The 26801-nt window shown below is 33.9% G+C and overlaps 3 protein-coding genes and 1 non-coding gene across 4 annotated transcripts; 1 reads left to right on the top strand and 3 right to left on the bottom strand.

Moving 5' to 3' along the window:
• Positions 1-8280: 8280 nt before the first annotated feature.
• On the bottom strand, positions 8281-8938 carry LOC126690992 (GDSL esterase/lipase 4-like). Its single transcript, XM_050386081.1, has 2 exons — positions 8634-8938; positions 8281-8519 (listed from the first exon to the last, which is right to left on the bottom strand). The coding sequence occupies exons 1-2, from the start codon at positions 8809-8811 to the stop codon at positions 8281-8283; spliced, it is 417 nt and encodes a 138-aa protein (XP_050242038.1). The 5' UTR covers positions 8812-8938.
• Positions 8939-10683: 1745 nt separating this feature from the next.
• On the top strand, positions 10684-15091 carry LOC126690991 (serine/threonine-protein phosphatase 7 long form homolog). Its single transcript, XM_050386079.1, has 8 exons — positions 10684-10794; positions 11833-12590; positions 12891-12981; positions 13108-13428; positions 13592-14398; positions 14501-14608; positions 14713-14822; positions 14963-15091. The coding sequence occupies exons 1-6, from the start codon at positions 10684-10686 to the stop codon at positions 14588-14590; spliced, it is 2178 nt and encodes a 725-aa protein (XP_050242036.1). The 3' UTR covers positions 14591-14608; positions 14713-14822; positions 14963-15091.
• Positions 15092-18896: 3805 nt separating this feature from the next.
• LOC126692143 (uncharacterized) lies at positions 18897-25354 on the bottom strand. Its single transcript, XM_050387638.1, has 12 exons — positions 24928-25354; positions 24317-24381; positions 23567-23639; positions 23361-23379; positions 22711-22830; positions 21932-22001; positions 21475-21518; positions 21337-21378; positions 20945-21004; positions 20710-20777; positions 19287-19344; positions 18897-19172 (listed from the first exon to the last, which is right to left on the bottom strand). The coding sequence occupies exons 1-12, from the start codon at positions 25239-25241 to the stop codon at positions 19080-19082; spliced, it is 1026 nt and encodes a 341-aa protein (XP_050243595.1). The 5' UTR covers positions 25242-25354; the 3' UTR covers positions 18897-19079.
• Positions 19856-20004, bottom strand: LOC126693852 (small nucleolar RNA snoR145). Its single transcript, XR_007645563.1, has one exon. It is a non-coding gene; the product is annotated as a small nucleolar RNA snoR145 (small nucleolar RNA).
• Positions 25355-26801: the final 1447 nt, after the last annotated feature.

Here is a 26801-nt window from a genome sequence, read left to right as displayed (position 1 = left end):
ACCATCCACTAATGTGTTGAGGAAATGAAATTTGTTGAAGCTCGTGGCAGAGAAATGAATTTTATATTAAAGCACAAAGTGCAAGAGGTTGACAGTCGTGTGTAAATGATACACAACTCATACCTACCTCAACTCGTTTATGCGTGCCCATGCAATATTGAGTGGCTCAATTTCAGAGCATGATCTGTTTACAATAAAGCTAAAAACGCAGCAAAACTTCGTAACCATTTTACAACATTTCTAAATTAGCCTACGCTTAATGCTTATCAGTACGCCCACCATAACATGCTTGGTTTTTCTAAAAAGTAAATAATATATGAGGTAGGTAGTATGTGTTCAATATATATATATATATATATATATGAGTTATGCTAACGAGTGCTCTTAGGGCACTAGTTAAGAATTCAGTTAAAAAAAGTTTTGATATCACTTTTATGGAAAATGAAAAAAACTGTTAAAACATTAATTGCTTTTTTTTTTTTTCTTTTCCTATAAAAACTTTCTTTAATTAGATTCTTAACCAGTACCCCAAGGACATTCGTTAGTATTTTCCTATATATATATATATATATATATATGAGGTAGTATGCTAATTTGAGAATATTGTGGACTTTTTGTTAAGAACTCTTTGTTTAATAATTAGTTGTAACAAATTTAACTGAAAAGAGGGTCAATAAATTTAATGAGTTCTTTTTTTTGAGAAACAAATTTAATGAGTTCTAATGTAAAGCAAACGGAATTTGAATAAATAGACTAAGTAATTGTTAGAATAATGATTAAATTATTAATTTACTCATTTTCAATAACTTAAAATTTTGGATCACTGGAAGTTTATCATAGTATTCCTTTCTTTTTCTTTTTTTTATAGAATCTTTTATCATAGTATTCCAATAAGTGATTTTAAGTTTAAACCATGTTGTTTCTCCAAAAAAAAAAAAAAACTATGTCTCCACTATACTTCTCAGTCTCACTTGAAAATTTCAAAATTATACGTAGTTAAGACTCATTAACATTTGATGATTAGTAGTAATTTATCAAAAAGTTTGAATAATAAACATAACTCAAGAGTATATGATATGAGTAGTGCTACATTCATAATATTTTCACAACAAATTATATGTGGTTAGCTATTATTGGTTATAATTTACATCTATCACTAAAATTACTTTTTTGCTCCACCAATAACAACTTGTAACAACCTGCCAATTTGTTGTGAAAATATTGTGGGTATAGCATTTTTCATATGACATCTATTGTATTCCTTAGCTGAGTTTTGCTTCTAGTCTTATTTAATTATATATGTTCATGCTTCAAATTGTTCGAAACTTCTGAAAGAAGCCAAAGTTTGGTTCCATGGCTAGTCATACACAGGGATGAACCCAGGATTTTAAGCTAGAGGGGGCCGAAGTAAAAAAAAAAAAAAAAAAAAAAAAAAAAAAAAAAAAAAAAAAAAAAAAAAAAACTCCAAATAAGCATCCATATAGTATTAAAAATTTATAAATACTCAAAATCGTTGTTACGAAATACATTAAGATGCAATCACTTACCAACAAAGATAAAAACAAAAACAAAATCATTTTTTTTAATACTAGACTAGCTAGGATTTTTTTGTTGTTGTTGAAGTTAGAGTATTCACAATGATGGTGCTAAAAATTTTAGTTTATAGCATTTTAAAAAGCCAATTTATCTATTTTACCACATTACTTTACAATACACCCAATATCAAATGTTCTATTTTCTTTTTTTACCACTTCATTTAAAATAATATAAACAACTCATTAAAATAATAAAGGAAGAAAGAAAATTTGAGTTTTTTAATTGAAAGAAGAGATATAATCTTCATAAAATATTGTATTTTATTTTTAACAACTTGCTATTGTCAACTGATATTTATACTAATTTACTATAGTTACAAAAAATTTAGCTTTAGTTTCTCTAATAACACATGATTTTTTGGTTCTTTGTTAGTAATATATAAATAAATATATATATATATATATGCTAAAATACAATCACCATTGTGAATGTTTTTATTGTTTTTGTTAAAATTTTGAATTAGATAGTTGGTATTTGAGTGAGGCTAGTTAGACTTCTTGAGGAAAAAATGGCCTAAGATTTTTTTTTTTTTTTTTTTTGAGAATCAAATGGCCTAAGATTTTGAAAGGGGCTCAACTACACAAATAAAATATATTATAACTATAAAAAAATAAAATAAAAAATTGGACCTGGGGGCCCCCATCTGGGTCCGTCGACTCTCATACACGTTGTACTCGGGGCAAATTGCTCGTGAGCAACACGCTTCATTTGCAGCCCTATGAAGTCTTTCAAGTGCATACAACACATGGCCAATGGATTATGGAACACTTTCATTGAAGCTAGAGACCATGAAACACATGTCCAAAGTAGTTGTTCAAGTTCTCCATTTTCATCAATGCTATTAGAACATTTTTGGTCAACGCAAATGGATTCTCAAGACTAAGGACAAAGTAGCTGTTCAAGTTCTCTAGCGTTTATCCATTCTACCTTAGAAGAATGAGAAAGCCATGGAATTAAGCAAGATAATGACTCCAGATCATGTCCTTGAAATTATCTTAATTTCAAAGAGTTTCTTAAGAATCAATAAGCAAGAAAAACTAGTCCCGTACTAAGTGAAAATTCCCAATATTTTATCATTAATATTTATCAAGATTTCCAATTCTTATAAGAATGTTGTCATTCTCAAGTGTCAGGGAAAAGTAGCTTTTCAAGTTTTCTAGCATTTAATCATTTATCCCTTTAACAAGAAACAATTATGTCAAAGTACAGAATAAAATTTCACAAACTTTTTTTTCACAATCGTGAAGTAACTTGTTGTAATTGATATACAATAAAAACAATGTCAATGATAAGTTCATGTGAAAATAATGTTTCACATAACTTACGTGATCAAAAGAAAATAATGTTTCACAATTTACTAAAATATTATGAAATTTTTTGTGTTTCTAGTTTTTCTCATCATGAAAATATCCATACCCCTACACCCACAGCCCATAATGAAGGTTGTAGTGGCAGCCACTTCATTCTTTTCTCAGGAGGCTAGATGCTTCTGAGGCCTAAAAATCTTACAAGATCTAGCAAGGTTGAGGGCCAAAATTAAAGAGAAATTCCAATTGAATATCCGATAGGCCCCAACCACAGCTTTATTATTTTTGAAAGATAGATATCACCTTCCCCTGGTAAAATGTTTTACATGGTTTGGTTCCTTTTAAACAAAAATGCCTACAGGTACAGCACTCACCACAAGCCAAAGTAAGTCCATGTGTGTCACAATATTAGTGAACTCTCAGTCACATTTATCTCAAAATATTTATGCTTGTGCTTCTTGTCCTTTCTTGTATGCCAGGAGACGATACAAGATCCACTAAAACTTTAACTATATTATAGTTTTTGCAGAATAAACAGTATTTTAATACTCGAGCATAGAGCAAGCTTTTTGTTAATGTACAATCTGGAGCTCCATGAATCCAGATTTTCTTTTTGATAAATTGTTAGTTACAACTTACACAGAGAGGAAGGATTTGAATATTAGACATCTCCATTAAAAATACCATGAGATGTTAATTGAGGTACAAGACTCTTGGTGGATCTAGAATTTTATGATTGGAGAGTCAAAACATGATACAAAAACTTTTCACCATTTAAAATTAAGTACTAAAATTCAGATTAGATTTAATACATAATGAATAAAATAAACATATTTAATATTAGCCAAATAATTATAAAATAATTATTTTTAATACATTTTAGTTCAATCATCTATCAAAGTGGAATTCAACATTTTAAATTTCACTGCAATTTCTCTTTCAGAGTTGCAGTAGGAATTGGAATAATAAATATAGGAATCCACCTTATAAACAAGTTGGTAGGTTATTGGTATGATTAAGCAATTTTTGACAAAATTTTGAAGTCAGGGTGTTGAATTACATTATAATCATAATGGTGAAGTTCAAATTTCAATAGTTTTTTATTTATTTATTTATTTATTTATTTTATATCAATGAAATCTTGCAGAATACATGTGTATTAACAAACAAAAATGAGATGTGGATGGTCGTTCTCCTCGACTCCTCATGATGGCAACTAACTTTAGGGTTTTCCTGAAGCTCATGATTATCAAAATGAATTCTTAAAAGTGGCTTCAACGTGTTGGTTAAGAGACTAAACTCAGGATTAAATAACTACTAGACCAACCACTTGAGTTTTAGAGGAAAAAACAAAAAAGACAATGAGGTTTATATAGCAATAAATTCAACATATTATCACATCAATTATTTTCAATCTTGTTTTCTTAAACAAAATTGATTTTAAGAATACAGGAATATTGGAACAATATGATAACTTGATGAGTAAAAAATTCATGATGAATATTTGAAATTGAGAGATCAACATTCAATAGTAGCTAGTCCATTTATCTGCAATTCTGCATGATTACACTCTGACAGACAAAAGTTGGAGTCAAAGAAGGCAAAGAGCAAGAAACAGAGTCGCACATGCATGCTTGTATTAATTAATAGTGTACACAAAGATCAGGAATCAGATGCCTCATCACCATGCAGTTGATGCACCTCTTTTCTTTATGATAAGTGAGAGCATGACAAGATGTCATTGATGAACGTGTAATGCTTCAACCTCCAAGAGTCACATAAAGTGGACAGAGAGAGAAGGAGCCAGGACAACTCTTTTCTTCTGAGCTTCAAAAACATAGATAGAGATTCTCCACTACAGTTGTGGAAAAGGTCTTGGATATACTTTCAATTCCCCCACCATATGAGGACCATAGACTACACTTTGCAAAATCTGGTAGCACATTTTTTTTTCTCCTGTTTTTTTTTTTTTTTTTTTTTTTTTTTTTTTTGAGAAACTTATTGATTCTCCTGTTGATGTAACAAAATATGCTTCTAAATATTTTGGACAAATAAATGAAATGAGAAGACACAACTTTTTTTCATAACTGCTTATTGATAATTCATTAGTTGGGGGGAAGGAAGATTTGAATCCTCGATGTCTCCATTGGAAACACCTAGAGGTGCATAATAAAAGTGGTGTCATTTCTCAAAAAAAAAAAAAAAAAGTGGTGTCACTAGCTAAAGCCTACTTGAAAATGTCCCAACTCCAATCACAAGGGGCTGGACTAAGTTGATTCCTGACTCTTTTTTACTATCAAAGTAGGTTGTCAGTGAAGTTTACTAATCAATAAAAGTGCCTCGTTCTATCCATTTGGGGTTGATAACATCTCCACCACCTCTACTCAATGGGCTTCCTGTTTGTTATTATCTATAGTCCACAATGAATAAGAAATGCAAGCCTACCACATTTCTGCTTAAAAGTAAAGTAAAGCCATTCTCAAAAAAAAGTAAAGTAAAGCCAATATCCTCCATTAAAAACGCTTATAGATTCCAATAATTTGGAGTCTTTAAGTTATTTTCGTCCATATAAGACCATTTGGGCCACATGATTCATTCCAACATGAGACGCATCCATCGTTCCACCATCACTTTAAAGTGATAATTCCTTCCTTTATCTTCCTTTTCCAACTCTTCTATTCTCCCTGCAACTACTTTAACCTCTCTCTTTTTTTCTTTTTTTCCTTTTTTCTTTTTTTTTTATTGATGTTGCTATCAATGACACTTTCTGATTAAATATCTTGAGCATAAAGCAAGTAAACGAGCCCACTTAGAACAAAAAAGAGATAGAATTAACCAAATAATAGCAAATAAAAAATTTTGTTAACAAACACTTGGCAGAAAGTTGTGAGTTCAGAGATTCAACAATGTGAGTAATGGAGAAAATGATGCAGTAATGGAAGATTGATTTGCTATTACTTTTGCAAATTTTTCCTATTCAACAATTGTTTTAGGGGGTTCCCATGTGAGTCCAATTGAAGCGAAAGTAGTGTGATATTTTAAAGATCAAGGTCTAAGTCATTTAGAGCTGAAATAGTTTTTTATTCTGGTTTTATTTTATTAGAGTCAATTTTTTAAGAGATCCTTAGTATTTTAGGCTTTATTTCCTTGGAGTCCAAGTTAGTATATTATTACATGTTTAATGTACTAGTCAAACCAATAGTCCTAATATTACAAGTAAAAAAATTTAAAATGTCATTTATACATGTGTGTGTATGTACATTTAGGTTGCAGTTGACATTAACTTAAAAAGTCAGTTTTTTTTACTATTTAGCTTATTTTTGTTACTATTCATAAGTCTTACTGTACTATTTCAGCTTTTTTTTAGTTTTATCTACAATACTTTCAGCAAAAAAAAATTTCAATTTCAACCAAATAAGCTATTCCCAAATGGACTCTTAATGGACCCAAAGGGAGATGGAGTTGATCAAATATTGAGTTTGTGAGTATTGAGGCACATTGGTCTTTTTGTTCTTTTCCCCAATTTATATTCTCCCTTCCTCGTCTTTCTTTCCTTCTCCTCTTTCTCGTGGTTTTGTTCATGAGTACTATTTGCACAGCCCTGAACACTATACAATCCTCTCTTTTCCTTATTCCTTACAACCCGAAATCAAGACCTTCTTTTACCTATCAAACCCTAAAACCCCACACAGGATTTTTTTAGAAAATAACTATAAAATCTAAACAATATCATTAGTTAGCAAACGTTTTAAACTATTTTGGTTTCTAACAATTCTAGTTTATTGGAGTCGATTTGTGGGTTGTAAAATCGAGTTTAGTATACTCGATTTTCCTTTTTTGCAGTGAACGACGTGGGAAATGGGCGTACAGAAATCGAGTTAAATAAACTCGATTTCTATGCATACAAACCGAGTCCAATACACTTGGTTTTTACACATAGAAATCGAGTTAAATAAACTCGATTTCCATGCATACAAACCGAGTCCAATACACTCGGTTTTTACACATAGAAATCGAGTCCATTGGACTCGATTTCTGTGTGTAGAAAACGAGTCTATTAGACTCGGTTTGTATGTATAAAAACCGACTAGCGGTTTTTCTACACAGAAATCAAGTCCGTTGGACTTGATTTCTATTTTCTTTTGCCACACGTGTCTCTCAACAAAACTCTCAAAAAAACTCAGTCCTCCCACACTTTACAGTACTCTCTCAAAAAAAACTCTTTAGTTCAAAAAACTCTCATTCCCTCCCACACTCACAGTGCATCACTCAACAAACTCAGTCTCTCTCTCTCTCTCTCACTCTCAGTCCTCTTCAGCTCCGTCGCCGTTCCGTCGCACTCGATCTCTCTTCAGCTCCGTCGCCGTTCCGTCGCATTCATTCCCTCTCTTCAGCTCCGTCCTTGTCCGTCGCCGTCGGCCCTCCATCTCGCTTCGGTCTCTCACTTTCCGTCGCCGTCGCCGTCATAGAAACGTCGCCTTCGCCGTCAGCGTCTCCGTCTCCGTCGCCGTCGCCGTCGCCGTCGCCGTCCCAACAAACCGCAGGGTATCATTCTCATTTGATCTCTTCTTTTTGGGTTTTTATATCATTGTATGATTTTTGCTTATATGTTCTTTTATTTTTTTTATTTTTTATAGTGAGTTTCTGTCATTGCCCAGATATTGCTGGGTATGGGTATGGCAATTATAATAGATACGCTTGGAATTGAATAATTAAAGTAATATTATTTCTGGTCTAACAAAGATATGTTCAAAGCAAATCAATTTGATTGCATGTTAAGATCTAACATAGATTTGTTCAAAGTAAACGAATTTGACTGCATATTAATTTTGGAAGGCAATGCAAGAGGAAAAATATAGAAAATCTTCTTATAATTTAACTACAAGAACATATGCTTCACCGGGTTGCATCCAATCCCCTGAATCATTTTTAGTAGTGTTTGCCACCACTGGCCGAGGTGCATCTCTAGTGTTTGGATCCACCTCTAATTTGGTGTATTGTCCAAATGTTGAGAGTATCATATGATGATTGAATTATTAAACATATAAATTTATGGTTATAAGGGTTCATATATTAAGGATTAATAATTGCTCAATTTTGAGCAGTAATGCACATTTTTCAAAGAAGAAAATACATTTGTTTTAATAATTTATTAGCTTACATGCATAATTTCATTGTGGTTATTGTGTGTGCTTTTTGGAATATATGCGTATAGTTTGTCTGTAATATTTTTTAAATATAAATAAAAAAAATAAACATTAAATACATCTTAATCACTATCCTTATGACATTTGTTATATAACAAAATCATTAATTTATTAAACTATAATATGCTCCATAAGTTTTTTATTTTACATTTATTAAAATTTTAATGCAATCAGTGATCAAACAACTCTTTGAGACTATGAGGTCGTATGACATTGGGACTTCCACTCCAAATCAGCTCTGCGAATTGCTGGTAGGCATTTTCGGAAGGATGAGGAGCATCAAAGAACACATAGTCACTAATGTTCCTACATAATTCGTACTTTGGGCCATCTGCTCTCTTTCCTCCGCAACTATAAATTCCATTATATGGACCAGTTCCACAGCATGCAATCTTCCCTTCTTTAAAACCTTCCCAACATAATTAAAACAAAGATGCTATTAGTCTATGGCAAAAATAAAAAGCAAAGTACAATTAAAAAAAAAAAAAATACATATCGTACTATTAAAATGGAAGTGACATACCATATTTTGAAGGATTATCTATTCTTTCACTAAGAAAAGTGTAGAAATCGGCTATTGAATATTTGAGTCCTTTCAGTTCACTCTCTAGCTTCTTAAGGGCTTTAGGAAGTGCTTTATTGTGTAGTTTCGTAATTGATGTTACTTCCTCCACGCATGGATTGGCTTTTTCTGGTGTCATTGCTTTCACAAGCGGGAAACAACCCAAAGGGGGCAGGTTTAAGATCACATGTTTTCTTCCTCCTTTCTTATATATTTCCTAACAAATCAAATTATAATTATGACCAATGAATTGAGTTATTAATGGGTTTTTGGATTTTTATTTTTATAAAATGTTTATTATTTCTGTGATTTGAATGCACAAGTTATGCTTACCAGTAAATAGGTAGCATTGATTGCTGGGATGACATGATTTCTTATTTATTGAATTGCTGTTTGAACCTAGGGTTTTTATCATGTGGCCTTTTCAATGAACTTTTAACTCTTCACCATCTTGTGTGAAGTTGCCATAATCACGATATATGTTCCTTCCTAGCAAATAAATTGCTCTGATAGTTTTTTCTTGTCATGACTAGCATCTAACTGGGTCTAACGTATTTGTAGAAATATAGGAGGCATTGAAAAGGCCTGAATAAAAACATCTCTTTAATCTTGGTTTTCTGTTAGGCATTGAACGAGAGGGCAGGGATTTTCTTTATACATATGTACATATGTAAAGAATCTATTGATAGATTTCTCATCATTTGGAAATTAAAAAATTACGTTATTAACTGCTCATACAAGTGTAAATGGACTTTGCCATTAATGCTCCTCTTTCCAATTAATCGTTTTAGTTCTCAAATCAGCATATTTCTTCATTTTTGGCAGTTCCACATATATCATGATGCTTTAACTTTCATTAAATGTCTTATTCCTTTTTTTATATTGTTTTATGGTCTTTTGGTTTTATGGTCTTTGTTTCACAACTAGTGACGCCATTCCTGCATTTATAGTCTCTTTCTTATTGAACATAATTTTTTTTTTTTTTTCGTGTAATTGTTTTGGCTGCTTTGTGCTTTTTGTATGTAGTCTTTTTTTCAATAAAATTATTCTTATAAAAAAAAGGCTCTCCTAAATATTACAATATGAAATTCATCATATATATTAAAATGTTTGTCTAGAAATTTATTTTCCTTTCTTCCTTCTTTATATAAGCATAGAAATGATGTTCATCCATATATATACGTATTTGAGGTGCTAATTGCATTTTATACCTTGCAGGAATAGGCTTGAAAAGGCTTCACAACATAAGCTTTTAGAGAAGGTAGTTGCATAGTGATATTGCAGGTAATGATTCTACTATGTTGCTGCATTTCAAATCTTGGCTGCCATGTTTGCTTTGTTACCTTTGTTCATCTGCTTTACTATACATTGCTGTTATTGAAGATTTTTTATTTATTTATTTATTTATTTTTTGTCCTGGTATTTAAATTTTGCATTATATTGTCTTATTTTTAACATCTGGTTCTTCACTTCTTCTGCATAGTTTTCACATGAATCTACACAGGCAATGCTGCAATGTTGAAATGATTTTATGATTTCTTACATTATGTTTGGTAGGATGAAGTGTAGAAATGAGATTTTTCGTACCTAGTTGTGTTGGGGTGGTAGGGTAAAGGCTTTGTTCACCATTGTACCCTGGTTTGGATGTTTTGTTGTGAGTTCAGACAATCAATTTTAGAAAGTCTTTTAAGAACCCACCCCACAAACTCCTCCCCCCTTTTTAATTTTTTCAGATCTTTTATGTAGCACGTAACTGTAGGGTCCATTTGGTAGGAGAGAAAATAGTAAGGCCAACTATGTGGGTAGCCCAAATTAATCAACGCGGATATGATTTTCCTTCATTCTTTTTGTCACCTTTTGTAAAACTTCATTGTAGCCCAAATTAATTTTATGAGTAAAGAGGACCATCTGCTTGTTGTCAAAATAAACTGAATCATTTTCTTGTTCATCACTTTCCTTGCCAATTTAACATGTGATTATATTACTCTTGACTCCCTAAACTTCGTGCAGTATGGCTGCCGTTCCTGCTCAGCTCCCTGATGAGTTTGGTCCTGAGCCCACTGACGATTCAGTGTTAAGGTTTATAAAAACACATCGAGCGTGCGCTGTTTGGGAAGGCAAGGTAAAAATGAAAACCGACCACCTGCTGAATATTCTCTTCTTATCCTTTTACATTATGTTGATTTTTTTTTCTTCCCATTTCTGAAATTCTAAGTGTCAATGGTATTACTAGCTTTCAATGCATGGTCATGCGCATTAGTTGGGTTAAGTTAGATTGGTTGACTGTTAGTGTGGGTGTACATGAACAAAGCAATCCTAGGTTCATAAGAGTTATTTTTGTTTGAAGCAATGTGACCTGTGATAATTTTATTGTTGCTTGGCAAGAAGTTGTTCAGGTTGTGGTTGTTGCAGTAATTTTTATTGTTATTATTGAGAACGCTAGCCTTTGCCTCTAGTTTCTTTTACTTTCCTCTATTTAGGTTGTTTATTTTTCATATCATGTCAAACAGAGCTAAATTTTTTTAAAAAAAATGTGCTTGAGATTGGAAGCAATGGTACATGCATAAAATATGATCCTTAGGTTCCAAAAGCAAAACATAGAAGTTTATATTTAGGAATCCATTTGGAATTACAACTTGTCTAACAAACCTAGCTTAATGAATCATATTGAAGACAAGCTTTTGTCATAAATCAAATAAAATCCTTAAGGACCCTTTTCACTTGAGTTTCTTACTTGCATTAAAATACTTAGTTAAGTAAATTCAAGGGTTGGACAACAACAGAGCTTAAGGGAAAACAAACACAAATCAGCAACTATGACAACGAAATACAACCAAATTCCAAGATATTTACTTAAAGCTTCTTAAATTAATGAAATAGCTTTAAGAAGCCTTTTGACTTTTCCTGGTTTAGAGGCAACAATAGGCTGGTCGCATGGGAAGCCTTTCATTACTAGACAAATGTATAAAGTGCATTGCATCCTTTTATTTTGCTCCCGTTGTTGCTTTTTTTTTTGGTTTTTTTTTTTTCTTTTTGGGGTTGATATTTTAAGGTCCCTTCATAATTGCTTTATTTTTGTTTTTTGGGATCAATAACTACAATCATATATACAAAGATTATGGCATATTGCATCTCATCACCATAATTCTATCATGTGCAGGATCCAGGGCCACTGAAATGCCGCGGTCGTAATGACGAGTTCCGAAAACGACGCCGGATAGTGGTGGATGATCGTATCGTCGACATTGTGAAGAGAGTTGGATTAGAGGGGCTGTATAGGACCCCAGGTAGAGAGATTGATCATAACCTGATCACGGCCTTCGTTGAGCGATGGCGGCCTGAAACCCACACCTTCCACCTGCCACATGGTGAGACAACGATCACATTACAAGATGTGGAGGTTCTTTTTGGGATTCCAATCGATGGTGAGGCAATTGTTGGAACAACTGACTTGACATGGAAAGATGAATGTCAGAGTCTGCTTGGAATTGCTACTAATGACACCACGCTTAAAGGACAAAGGATCCAAATAAAGAAGCTACTAGAAAAAATTGACGAAGGGTTGCCCGATGATGCAACAGAGGTGGTTGTGCATCAATATGCACGGTGTTATATCCTAGCACTCCTGGCAGACACAATTTTCGCCGACAAGTCTGGTGATAGGGTGCATACGATGTGGTTGCAGATGCTGAGGAACCTTCGGAATCCACCTCAGTACAGTTGGGGGAGCGCTTGCCTTGCATGGCTGTACAGAGAGTTATGCAAGGCAACCGACAGAGGTGCTAGTCAGATTGGTGGGGCCTTGTTGCTAGTTCAGTATTGGGCATGGGTCAGATTCCCTTTTTTGTGCCCAAGGATGGACCTCCCACCAGATGGTGCATATGGCCCACCATTTGCACCTTCTCCATTGTCTATTAAGTAAGTCTCTTCCTTGACCGATTCTCTCTATTGGAAATAAATCCATAATTTTAAACACATTGTTAGACATAGAAAATAAAATTTTAACCTTGACAACCACGGAGGTCATATGTTATGATTGATGTATAATATAAGTCTTATTAATTTTTAGCTCCACCTCTAATCATATGTATAGATAATCATTTATTAGTATAATCTTAGTGGTATGTACTGTTAAATTTACGATTGCCCATCACTTATTGTTGTTGATTACTTCATATTCTCAATTCCAAGTATTGACTCCCTCTTTCGCAATTTTAGGACTGTGTGGGTTGTGAACACCTTGAATAGCCCCGCCGAAATCTGTCTGGTCCGGTACCGTCAGCTTTTAGATTGTATGCATCCAAAGCAGGTACCAACATTGTGTTTATTCTATTGTTTATGACTATTGTTTATGATTATTGTATTTATAAATGTAAAAGAGCTCATAGATATGGAACATTGCATAATGTGCTGCCCTTTGATTTGACTATTTTAGGTGGTGTGGCAACCATATGAAGCTGAATTAGCCCACCTGCCTGCGTTTTGTGTCGCCGGAAGGGATGTATGGACGGCAAGGGTACCGCTTGTATGTTTCTGGCTAGTAGAGAAACATACACCGGACCGTGTTGTTCGTCAGTTCGGGATGGTACAAGAACCCCCCCCATATGTTGATACTGACGAAGCCCTTCATGCCATAGACCTGAGGGGGAAGGTGGAGGTGAATTGGAGGGACAGACATGATGGCCATATCCGAGTATGGAATACTCGAGCACGATCTCTATGTCTTGGAGCACGACTAGAGGGTGATATGTCGCCTGCTCATCCATACTTCGATTAGTACGATAGGGTGACTTGGAGGTTCGTCGACCACACTTCGGCTTCACTTATTATTATGGTAATTGCTTCGACCTTTCTTTTCAATTTTTGTTGCGTATCAGGAACTTCAGTATGATGTACTAATTGTATTTATTTACTTTCAGGTTGCCAGTCACAAGAAGTTGTTGAGACTTTATACAGTAGGCAGTCTTGAGTACAAGCATATTTCAGCTGTACTTAAGACAGTGGAACGCCTTCACCGTATAACTGCTCGACTTCCGTTGGAAGATATCGATGGGGCAAATCCAGAAGTGCCAGAAGATACTGGACGACCAAGCACGAGCTCAACTCGTGCCAGCCATAGCCATGGTCAGCGTGCTGCATCCCATCAGGTTGTCAGTAGGGCAGATCTCCCTCCACCCCCACGTGCATCTCCTGCCCCAGAGTTCCCTCCACCTCCACATGCATCTCCTTCCCTAGAGATCCCTCCACATACTGCTCATGCAGTTTCTGACCTAGATATCTCTCTACCCACTACTCCTGCATCTTTTCACCCCGAGATCCCTTCACACACCTCACATACATTTTTTGATCCTGCTCATCTTTCATTTACTCCACCATCCTTTGATCTCGGCCCTGATTTCAATCAAACCCCTCCTGTCATGCACACGCAATCCCCATCGTACAACATTGGTCATATAGACCATGTACCGCCCCATAGTCACTCCATGTCATTCATGCCCACTCCTAGACTGCATATAGATCCCATGAGTACGGGCACTCACATTTCATTTGCTACACCATCCTCCCCCGCAGTTGTTGGGAGTCAAGCAAAACAACCAGCTGTGCATGTTGAGAATGAGCAGGTTGTTGGGTTACAGTCACCCCCACAAGGTCGACCTAAACGTACAATGAAAGCACCTCCTTGTGGGACAGGTGGTCACAAAGCAGGACACAACGCTGGCCCCACGGTATGACAAATCATTTAATGTAATAAATATCGAGTAACTACTGTTATGGTTGGTATTGGAATTCATGTAATCCATTGTTTGGTTGTAACTTCATCTTTGCAGCAACGTGAGGAGCCTCACGAAGGAGATGCAGTACCCCCTCCCCCACATACCAGACACTATACGAGACAGCATAAGCGTAAAATGCATTAGGATTAGCATCCCATAGAGGTTCGCTCTCTCTCTCTCGCTCTCTGAAATCACTTTTTTTTTATTTATTTAATTCTTTTAATGCTTTCAAAACATTCCTAATTATTTGATGTGGGTTTATCAAGAAACAAAGGAGGACACTCGAGAATTGGAGTTTCTGACCCTAAGTGATGATCAGCACTTAGCTTAGAAAACACCTCACTCTTTCTAGGTTGGACCTGAAAATGCTTCACAGGTTTGTTAGGATCTCTCTTTCTGCCATATTAATGGTGTTTTTAACAATTAATTTGAATTGACTTTTAGGTAAAATGATAATGTAATGCTTTCAGTTTTCAAATTTTGAACTGCACGTTATAATTTTTTGCCATGGAGCAGGTTTGTCCAGCCCCGTACTGAATGAAGGGGAGCTTGAGTCCTTGCTAAATGATCCCTCTTTGAAACCTCAAGTTTTGCCAACATTTTTTGATATTCGTAAAGGAGTTGATGGTTCCTTGGAAAAGACACTAAATATATATGCTTTGTGGTCGACCTACTAGTCACAAAGTTTCTGTTATGCTTTGCGGCGTAAATTGTTAATGCACGTCTCACCGCATCTTTATTAGCAAAAATCAACCCTTTCGCAAAATTCATGTCTGCATTCCAAGAACCAAATGATTGCTGAACAACTTCAGGATCAACCATATTTTCCCAAGTATTTTCATAAAATGATGAGGCAGGAGGTTCATAAACGAGGGCCGTATTTGTAACATGCTGAACTCTAGCATTAGCGTCCTCATCATCTTCATCACATTCAGCCATATCATCAACATGAGGAATGTGAGTAATTTCATGGTCATCAAGACCCCTGTCAAAGTCACCATCGTCAATCCTCTCTTCATACTCATCTCTATCCTCACAATCTTCCCTAGAACAGTCTTCGTCTTCATCTTCATCTTCAACTACTGGAACTGTAGAGGATTCACCTCGATGTGTACAAAATTGATCTTCATATCTATTTCCAGGTTCACTCTCAATTGTTACTGGTGTCTCTTGAAAAGGGGGTGTATAGCCTCCCAATGTGGTGCATTGATCATCTAGGACTGCAAACTGTAGAGATGTAGTTGTTTGTACAATTTCGTCTTCTACGCCGACTTCTGCACGAGGCTCCAAAGTGACATATAACTCAAAATCTGCTGCTTGTTTCCATTTGTCCATCTTACTAAACATGAATTTCACATGTTTGTCCTCTGTTATCGCCATATATCTGTAATTAATGCATTGATTGAGGACTTCATATGGAGAACGGAAAGTAATATGTATGTCATGCAAAGCAGGGTTCACTTGCAACTCTTCCATAATTTTTACTTTCAGCTCATTCAGGGTCTTTAGCTTACGGCGTATCATCATATAGTAGCACTGGATACCCGGACCTTGAAATGAGGCTCCATCATAAGGGTTGGCATTGCTAAGGGGTCCACCGTAGTATATATTTATATAGATCATTGTCAACCTATAGATCATCAAGTGCAATTGTGTTAGTGACAAATTTATAACGCTCAATCAACATCAATCACAAAACTTTGCGTATGAAATGCCAACAATACTAACCTCAACCAAATTTGCATATACTCACCTTTAGTAATCTTACAAAAATAGTCATTACCAATTTCATATTCTTTAAAAATTCTAAATCATTCTAGGGGCATGACTTTCAAAACCCATTCAAATAAGTTATGATGAACAAAAATATTATATACCAACCAGTTATCCATTGAAATCTCTGTTACAAATCTTAAACAAATATATCTTGAAATAATTTATGGTAAAAAGACTACTATCTTAGGTATCAAACTCATAATGTTATGATATATCCATGAGAAAGACCTAAAAGTACTAAATATTCCTAACAATTGATCACAATATTTAGTACTAAATATTCCCAATAATTAATCACAATATTAATTTTTTTTTTAACTTAGCATATTATCACAATATTTACACTAACAAACAAAACAAATATTCCCATATGTTGTAATAACATAATAATCACAATATTTGGTACTAAATATTCCCAATAATCACAATATTTGTAGTTATTTTCTAAAAAAACCCTAATGACTCCATTCTTTTTGCCAATATCTAATCCCCTAAAATCCTAAAGGGCTATGGAAATGGACAGCGTTTGCTCTCTTTCTATTTTTAAAGTCTGCTCCTTTTTTCCTAACTTGGAATGTTACAAATGGTAATAACACCAAATATTTGTAAATTTTTCACAAACTATACGTGCTCGTGCTGCACCATCCTTACACATTCATTCATGGTCATGGTCATGACCATTTCATGTTACAATTTTACTGTTGCAACTTCCTTAAAAAAAATAAAAAATAATTGGATTTATAAGATTTTGAGCTTCGAACCTTTAGCCAAAAAAGTTTTATATATTCTCTTAAATGAAAAAATAAAAATAAAAAGGAAAAAATTGCATATCTAGAGTACTCAAATTTTCACATAATAATCACAATATTTGGTACTAAATATTCCCAATAATCACAATATTAACTTTCTTAAAAAAAAACTTAGCAAATAATTTAATCACAATATTCACACTAACAAAAAAAAAAAAAAAAAAAAATTCCCCAATATGTTGTAATTTAATCAAAATATTTACACTAACAAAAAAAAATTCCCCAATATGTTGTAATTTAATCACAATTATTTACTAAATATTCCCAACAATTAATCATTAAATTACTACTAATTATAGATATTTTTTCTTAAGTAGATTTATGATCTTATATAAATGTGTTATAACATTAATTTAAAAAAAAAAAATAGCAAATAATCACAATATACTAACAAATAAATTAATCACACTATTTACACTAACAAATAAGAAAAACAAAACATTTCCTAATATGTTCTAAATTTTTCTTTAAAAAAAACCTAGCAAATAATCACAATATACTAACAAATAAATTGATCACAATATTTACACTAACAAATAAGAAAAAACAAAACTTTTCCTAATATGTTCTAAATTTTTCTTTAAAAAAAATCTAGCAAAATAATCACAACATTGTAAAAATATTACCTGAGAATGTTGTGTGATGAGTGTTCTGTGAGTGAGTTGAATATAGAGACTGTGAGTTGAAAGAGTGTTCAAGAGAACTTATATTCACAATACAGAGAGAGCATATAGAGACTGAGTTGAAAGAGTTGAAAGAGAACTTATATTCACAATACAGAGAGAGCATATAGAGACTGAGTTGAAACAGTTGAGAGAGCATATAGAGACTGAGTTTCTGATATTCACAATACAACTTATTCCCACGGCAAGAGAGAACTTATTGGAGCTGGGACCCACAGACACATGGAGGGCTGGGGACTGAAGCTGCTGTGGGGGAACTGTGATGCCCACGTGAAAGCTGCTATGGGATGGGAGTGTTGCTGTTTGATGGAACTGATGCTGGTTTATAAAAGGAAATCGAGTCCAAAGGACTCGGTTCCTAAGCCTGAAAAACGAGTTCGTTAAACTCGACTTCTAAGGCTGGAAATCGAGTCCAATGGACTCGGTTTCCAGGCTTTGAAACCGAGTGCAAGGGACTCGGTTTCCATGCTTTAAAACCGAGTCCTTTGGACTCGTTTTCCAGCCTTAGAAGTCGAGTTCTTTTAACTCGATTTCTAGCAATAATAAACTAATAAACCCAGGAAATCGTGGATACTGAACTCGAGTTGCTATATTCCAAATTAGTTTCAAACGTTTCCTAACTAATGAAATAGTTTCGGTTTCAAGGTTATTTTCTAAAAAATCCCCCCCACACATGCTTTCTTCTACAAAATAGGGATTAAAAAACTCATAAAACCTAGTAAATTTTGAATCTTAACACTTGCTTCTACAATTCTAAACCATAGACCCACAATTTCCCCTAAATCTACTGATTCCCGCAATTTGTCCTACATGAGAAAATGCTCTTCTCATGGGTCTCACTATAGATACTAAACTGCCTCCTGACTTCGCAGCCCTCAACATGGCATGCTTTACTAATGGGTTCACCACAAGTACAACTTTATAAGAAAAGAGTTCTGAATTTGAGCAGGGTTTCTCATTTAAATCAGAGAAAACTGGATGGGATCTCTTTTGACCCACTTCTTTAGTAAAATGACAAAGAGTCAAAGGCACTGATGTTATCACTACTTTGCCTATTTGGAGGACAATAGATTTTGTAGCAGAAGTTATACAATCAACTGAAAATAATAAACCATCCTCCTATACATACATTAATAAAAATTGAACACAAGATCGCAGCACCATGTTATCAACCACTTGGTCTAGTACAGCCCACACCAAATTGAGGCACTTAATTCCACTAGAAAGAATATGATAATATACAATAATTACATCTCAGAGTATATATATTGGAACAAGGTAAACATACATTTTCAAAAGAAAAGTGAAGAAAGAGATGTATAAGAGAAAAAAGAACAAAATCTCTAAACATTTGAAAAGCATTGCTTATTGAACAGCATAAGTCGCTTTTATATACTCCACGATTTCTGCACTTTCAAACATTTGCACCCCAGTATTTGGATCTTCTAGATAAGGTACCTGCCAAAAATTGTTGTAAAACTTATGTCTTCTGTCTGATGCCATATCATGCAGCAAGTGGAATACTTCTCATAAAGAAGATATGATAGACTGAGGAAAGGAACTTAAAAATACCTGAAAGTGTCCAGCTTTCTCATATAGTATCTGCCGTTTTGGGCTGCCACGAGCACAACTAAAAGGAGAAACAGTATGGAAATGTATCGGTCATGATTCAGTATATATAAAACTATGGATGCAAAGGAAAGACATGAAAAGCAACCCCAATCAATAAAATCCCCATAAAAACTGATGAAAACAATTTCCAACTCAGAAACATAATAAAGTATGAAGATTACCAAACACAACTTAAACTGGGAAGGACAAAACACTCATGGTAATATTGAAGTTTAAATGATTGACAGTGATGAATGATTTAGAAACTTAGTATATATGTAGCAAACATATAAAATATTAAATGCACATGCATTGCATTGATACTAAAAAAATATGAGAGAATACCATTCTATAAAGTACAGGCCCAATGCTAAGCACATACATAGAAGAGTTTGTACTTTGTAGGAGTCTTGAAACAACCATATTATCCCAATCTACAGGGGAAACTGGATACAGTTTAACTTCATAGGAATTTTTGTAACTGTTTTTTTTTTTTTTTTTTTTTGATAGGTAAGAGAAAGATAAAATATTTGAATGTAGCCGAGGGTTCAGAATGGTCCAAAACAAAAGCTTTTTGGGCATCCTACGATTCGGCATACAACTCTGCGAAGGAATTTGTATATGTGTTAGAGAGGCTACAATTATAGAGATCTCCCCCTCTCTGCTGGGACCTTCACTATATAATACATTTTCAAACTGTTTCATTAGATATGAGTACTAAAATATACACATATTCTTGTTTTCATCAAAAGAATTTTGTGTGCATGTGTGGTGTGTGTGTATGTGCATGCGTGAGAGAGAGAGAGAGAGAGAGAGAGAGAGAGAGAGAGAGAGGGTAAATATTAACAGTAAAATATGAAATGTTATGACAATTAAGAAATATGTTAGATGGCAATGAATGATTTAGAGACTTAGTACATATGTAGCAAGCATTAAAAAAAAATTGCACATGAAATGCATTTGATACTAAAAAAAATTGAGAGAATCTCATTCTTGATAGTGTATAAGCACATGTACAAGTTTATAAATTTTCAAAACCACACAGTTTGTACTTTGTAGGATGCTTGAAACAACCATATTATCCCAACCTACAGGGGAAACTGGAAACAGTTTTTTTAATTGGAAATTTTGCAATTATTTCATTAGATATAGGTATTAACATTTACACCTGTTCTTGTTTTCATCAAAAGAGTTTTGTAGGTACAACTACAATCATAGTTTTCAGACTGTGAACTCTAGAAATTGCACCAAATTGCCAACATAATAAAAGACAGCAGGCACATGAATGTGCATAACTGAAAAGGCATCACATCATTTAAAACAACTGAAAAAAAGACTCATTTATGAGGTAGCTAACCAAATAGATCACCACAGATGGACCTACCTGCGAAGTAAGTGTGGTAACTCTAACTCTACAAGTACTTCACGTACAAGTTTACAGAAGGGGGAACCCTGTAAGGAAAGAATTAACATTTCAAATTAAGTTCTATAAGTAAACAAAATAGCTACACTATATCATCATGTATGCTACAATGAAGTTAAAAAGAATTTCTAAATAAGGCGCCTAAGAAACTGATTTTGAACCCAACTCCAAAATTATCATTCAAAAGTCTACAAACCTCATATGCCCATATTTCAAGTGGTTTAGGTGGCAGTTTTGATGGAATGTAAGAAGACCCCTGCATAATAAATGAGAGATGGTCAAAGCAAGATTTACTAGCTATTACTTGTATAGCTGATAGTTAAACCAATAATCTTGATAATCTAAGATTCACATAAGAAAGAATTAACTTTCTTAGAACTCTCACTAGAAGAAATGTTGACTTGCCATAGACAGAAAATGCACGTGAAAAGAGTTTATTGTTATTCCAATTTAGAGAAAAAAAAAAAAAAACTGTGAAAAAAAATTATATATTAAAGACTAACATGCATGTCAAAAGAGCTTCTTCTTAGACATTGGGAAAACAAATTTGAGACTATTGCAAGCAATGAGTTCAAATTCAATTTATACCTTCCCCATGCGACCAATCATTGCAAGGCCTGCAGTCAAAGTCTACAAGAGCAAAACAGAAAGCAATGAATAATATATACTTCAGAAAACTCTTCATACAGATTGAGAAGAATTACTACAAAAGAAAAATAAGCTAACCGTCAGTAGACCAAGTGACAACATGAGAGGAACATTTCCATCACCTACACAAAAGAAACCAAACAGCATTAATTGTAAACTATTTGTGGTATACAGCAGAAATAATAAAGTAACAGTTATATTCAATTTCTCATTCAAGAAAAATAGAAGTTGATTTCTCATTCAAGAAAAATAGAAGTTTCCTAAGTTAAGAGAAACCAAAAATAAGTTGTGGTAGTACCTAACAAGGCATGGATGGAAAAAGCTCATAACAGGAAAATATATCAAATTAAAAAAATTTAGAACTTCACAAAGAGGACATTCTCAAGTTTTTCATATAAAATAGAGATCTCCAAATATTTAGTATGCTTCAAATATATGGTCCTCTTGTTAATATGAAATAACTGAATCAAAAAATGAAAAAATAATTGACAATTCAAAATGCACCAATTGAGTGCAAGTCAATGTGACTACACACCATATTTTCCAACCAAATACTTAATTATTTCATCTGATTCGTACATTGCAACTCCCGTGTTTGGATCCACCTGCAACAGGAGAAAGAAGCTTGTAGCTTAGCTCCCACTTGAAGATACTACCCAATCGTAATAAGTTAAACCCAGGACATGGTGTCACGGAAGATAGAAAATACAAAAGAAAATCAAGAAATTAAAAAATTAAAAAATGTAACATAGATGGTTTGACTAGGAAAAAGTATGGTAAGGATTTCTTACTCACTTTAGTAAAAATAATATAGTGTTTTACCTTATCTTTATTTTAAAAAGCTATTTAATTAATTTTGAGCCAATTATCTATTCAAAGGTGATGTATATCTAGAGACAAGATTAAACATCTATAAAGGAATTTGATTCACAGCCTTTCACATTGGTTTTTTTCATCAATCAAATTTCTAATCAATTTCTCTTTATTTTCCTTTCCAAAAACATTGGCAAACCAGAATCGAATTTCATTTGTGACAGTTTCAAAGTCCAGAAATAATACCAGCAACGTTTGATGACTTGGTAAAAAAGAAGTTATGAGAAACTAGACACTGATTAAAAAATAAGGGAGGTTTCTTTATCTCTTTTCGTAACTCTCAATCATGTTCCAAAGCCCTATGTCAAGACAATAAAACTTAGGATTTCTCTTGCTTCTAAATTAATTTTCCCATTTAAATTATGAGAAATCTTTCCTTTTGGAAGTGTGGATGAGGAGGGGACAAATTAATAAACATAACTAAATATAAATAAATCTTACCATGTAAGGGAACTGCTGTTTTCCACCCATCTGAGCAACTTTGCGGCGAAAGTTTGGACCATTTTTTGGGCAAGGATAAAATAGAACATCGATATCCAACACTGCAACGATTTCCCTAACCTGTACAAAATTAATTGTTAGTCCAAACCATTAAAAATAGTCACAGAAAGTAATTTCAGGGGAAAATCGGCTCTGGTAGAGAAATCTTTTGGATCTCTTGGTAAATCATATATGATGCTCCTAATGTCCAACATTTCTATGGCCCTTAAACAACATACTCGGCTCATGTCCAACCACATTCTTGAGAAGCTGCGCATTTTGTTTTGTTGGTCAGCAGCCATCTCAATAGTGTTCCATCTTTCAGAAGATATATACAATTACACTTTCACCTAAAACCATAAGATTTTATTTTAAAAGCTAAACTTGTTGCCTATTTCCTGAGATCATTCTGTCATCTAAGACATAACACCACCATCCAATAATTATGTGTGCAATACAGCAGTCATGCACATGAAGTGTGAGGTAGTTTCAAGTGGGATATTATTTCCATCATATACAATTTTAACAAAATTATGCACTACAAAAGGATAAGGAAAATCATTTAATATATCACTAAAAATCAAACAGAAATCCTAGGATGCTGATATTACCTTCCGACAAAATGGACAGCTTTACATGATCCATGATAATCCATATATGAAGGAAGGGGAAAAAGATGCTGTCAGTCTTTGTTCACCACATGGGCATATAACAAATTACAAGGGGAATAATATAAGAAGATAAAAAAGGCCTGGAAAAGAAAGTTAGCATCAAGGTCAATTACTGCCAACGAATTCAGTGGAGAAGAAAATGATACCCTTCAAACTCATATATCTCAATAGGCTTCTCTGGCCGAGGGCCTAATTTTGAAGTCTCTTTTGCCTTGGAATCTGTAATTTGGTCCAAGAACGAAGAAATCAGGAAGACAGATGGGCAGAGTTGTCTACAGAGAGTTATATCAGCATTAAAATATCCTTTCAGATTTGTGCTATTAACAATCAGGGTATACTTAGTCAGCCACAGAAAATATTGGCATAAAATGGCAGAAACAATTACATAAGGGATTTCGGAGTAAATCTCAAAAGTGATCTGCAGTTTGATGGTTCCAAGTGAACTACAAGTTGCATCATTGTGTTTCTAACTATTACAAGGATTCACAAGCGCCATCGTCCAGTAAATTGTCTACATATTCAACATATAAATACAAAAACAACATAAAATTTTGGGAGATGTAAAACATCTCAAAATAGTAGAAAACTTCCTCTTCTTTTGTAAACCAAACAAGAATACTTAATAAGATTCAATAATGACATCTATAGCATGAATGTGACAGAAAATTCCCATCAGAAAATTATGTGGAACTTTGTATAGGGTTGACAGAAAACACCACAAACAACACATTAGAATTCTTGAATAGTGCCCAATATAGATGTATATAAACTCAGGATGTCATATCATTTTTCTACATTTGGTAGGAACATTCACTTCTACTAGCATTTTAACTACAAGCACACAAATGTAACTAATTAAGATGACAAAGAAGTAGCCATAGTGAAATTCAAGTTACCGCCAGCATCAAGAGCGTACTGGCCAGGTGGAATCTCATTTTTGGGAACAAAGGACACGGAATACCTGCCATGGTATAAAACCAAAGTAACAAACTTAGGAAATCTATGTAAGTGTCCACAGCTACATACAAGAGATAATGATGTATGATAAAACACTTTCAACAATGTAGATTTTTATAACATAAATATCTGCAAATGTTAACCTGAGTTGATTTTGAAGCTAGATTTGTATGGTTTTCCAAATAGTATAACAATATTGTCCTGTCTATGCACTTGCATGTTTCCTCAGAAATGTTATGATCCAATTCTTAATCCTTTCAATTCCTAGTGAACTCTATTTGGTGCCTAATAGTCCCTTTCAAATTCCTTCGTGTTCCAAAAATTTATCTTTTAAGAAGGTGAATTTACAACACTAGCATCCTATATAAGGTTCATCCAAAAAATAAACAAACGACAAAGATGTTGCATTTTTTACAGTCAAAGACCCTAGAGGATAGAAATTTTTTTGTAAACCAAGCACACACAAGATAATTTGGCCCATTCAACTCTAAAAAATAAATTATGGGAAACAGAAAAAACAAAAGCAACAAAAAAAAAAAAGCAAACTGACCCAGAAACGAAAACACCAGTCCCAAGGCGAAAAAACAAGCCAAGAGAAGCGGTGAAGACTTCCCATCTCTTGTCGGGTCTGACACCGAAGCGCTGCGGCACCGGTGGCTTGAAATCAGGTGGAGGAGCAAAAGTTGCCGATGATGATGGTGAGGAGGAAAGTCCTTGGTCTTTGGTGGAAGTAGTAAGAGGAGGAGAGGTTTCAGAGGAGCTTGTTGATGCTCTAATGGTGGTGGTGATCATGGGTATTTTGCGGTACGAGAGTGGCCTCAGAAGTGAAATTGGTGGTGGTGAAAGGTTGAGAGCTGTGGCCATGGTTTTTTTTTTGCTTTGCAGTTCGGCCAAAAAAAGAGTGGAGGAGGGAGAAGAGAGCGAATGTTTTTTGGTGGTTTGTGTCTCTGGATATTTATAACTTGTGTCGTTGATCGAACAACTTTAGCTTAGCATTGCATGTGACTCGTGAGTGAGAGTGTGTGTATGTGTACTTGGTACTGTGATCAGGACATGACCATTCCACTCGTGGCCTAATATGTGCCGGAGGGTCTAACTTTTTAGATTTTAATTTGATTCTCAGTTTCGTGAAACGTTTTTTATATAATTTTTAATTTTATACCTCGTAAATTATATATATATATATATATATATATGTGTGTGTGTGAAGTTCTTTCATGTGTCAAGCGAATTATTGAATGTAAAAATTGAAGAATCCAAATCCAATTAGATTCTAAATTGGATTTCAATTGAAGTCCAATTTTTTGTCACATGTCCATCTAAGTTTTTAATTTTTGTAACAAATGAATTATTGGGTGCAAAAACAGAAAAATTTAAAACTACTTAAATTTTAAATCATACATACATATATATATATATATAATGAGAAACCATTACATATTTTAGAAATGTACGTTTAAAAAAAATATAAACTAATACCATATATAATTTGAATATCTTCTAAAAAAAATACTAATTTGAATCGTGTAATTGTGATTATTTTTAATATTTTTAATTGTATCTGTGCATATACACAAGCTACACACTAGTGTTTCTAATGGAGACATCTATGGTTCAATTCACCGCTCTTCCCAACTTAAAATTTTATGTCGGACACTTTGGGTTAAAACTTTTAAAAAAATCCAATAAATGAGATTATGTGACACAAAATGATCACGACTGGTGAAAGCAAAACTAATACGGACAAAGAGGCTGAAAGAAAGAACCACAAGAGACAAACTTAGCTCCGTAACCATCCCCATAGAAGTCCTGATCAGTTAGAGACATTACAGGTCTAACTCAGCCTTTTGGACCAGACATTACCTGTATATGACTTGAAGCTTTGAGCAACGTTAGTCACACATTTTTTTTTTTCAGTGTACATTTCTGGATACTATTTTGAAATGTTATGCATCGTCCTTAGTACTAGTGTGGGGCTGTGCAGGAATGCGATTTTTATATGTTTATATATTATACAGGTACCTAATGTGCTTGACATTCCAAATTGAGGGGCTTTGGGATATTTCTATGGACATGTTAGGATGAGTCCACTCGATGTAAATGCTTTTTAGGTGAAGAGAGGAATTCCTTATCTTTTGAATGGTTCTTTTAATAGGAATTTTTAGTTTTTGAGTAATTTCTTCGCTTAGGATTATTCTAATTTAGGTGATTTGGAGTTCAATAGACTGTTTGTATTAAGTTAATTACGTTTAGTTTTTCCTGTAATTTTCTCCACATGCTTTCCTATGTTTGTTCAATTTAGCTTAATAAGAATTATATGGTAGAAAAATTCATATTGGCCAAATCTTGATGGAATACAGATGATTCTACATTTCTACTCCACTTATTTCATTTAAGTCACAATTTGGCACATTTTTCATTTTA

Source organism: Quercus robur, chromosome 7 (assembly GCF_932294415.1).
Source record: "Quercus robur chromosome 7, dhQueRobu3.1, whole genome shotgun sequence".
Taxonomy (NCBI): domain Eukaryota; kingdom Viridiplantae; phylum Streptophyta; class Magnoliopsida; order Fagales; family Fagaceae; genus Quercus; species Quercus robur.
This window is presented reverse-complemented; position numbering and strand designations above follow the sequence as displayed.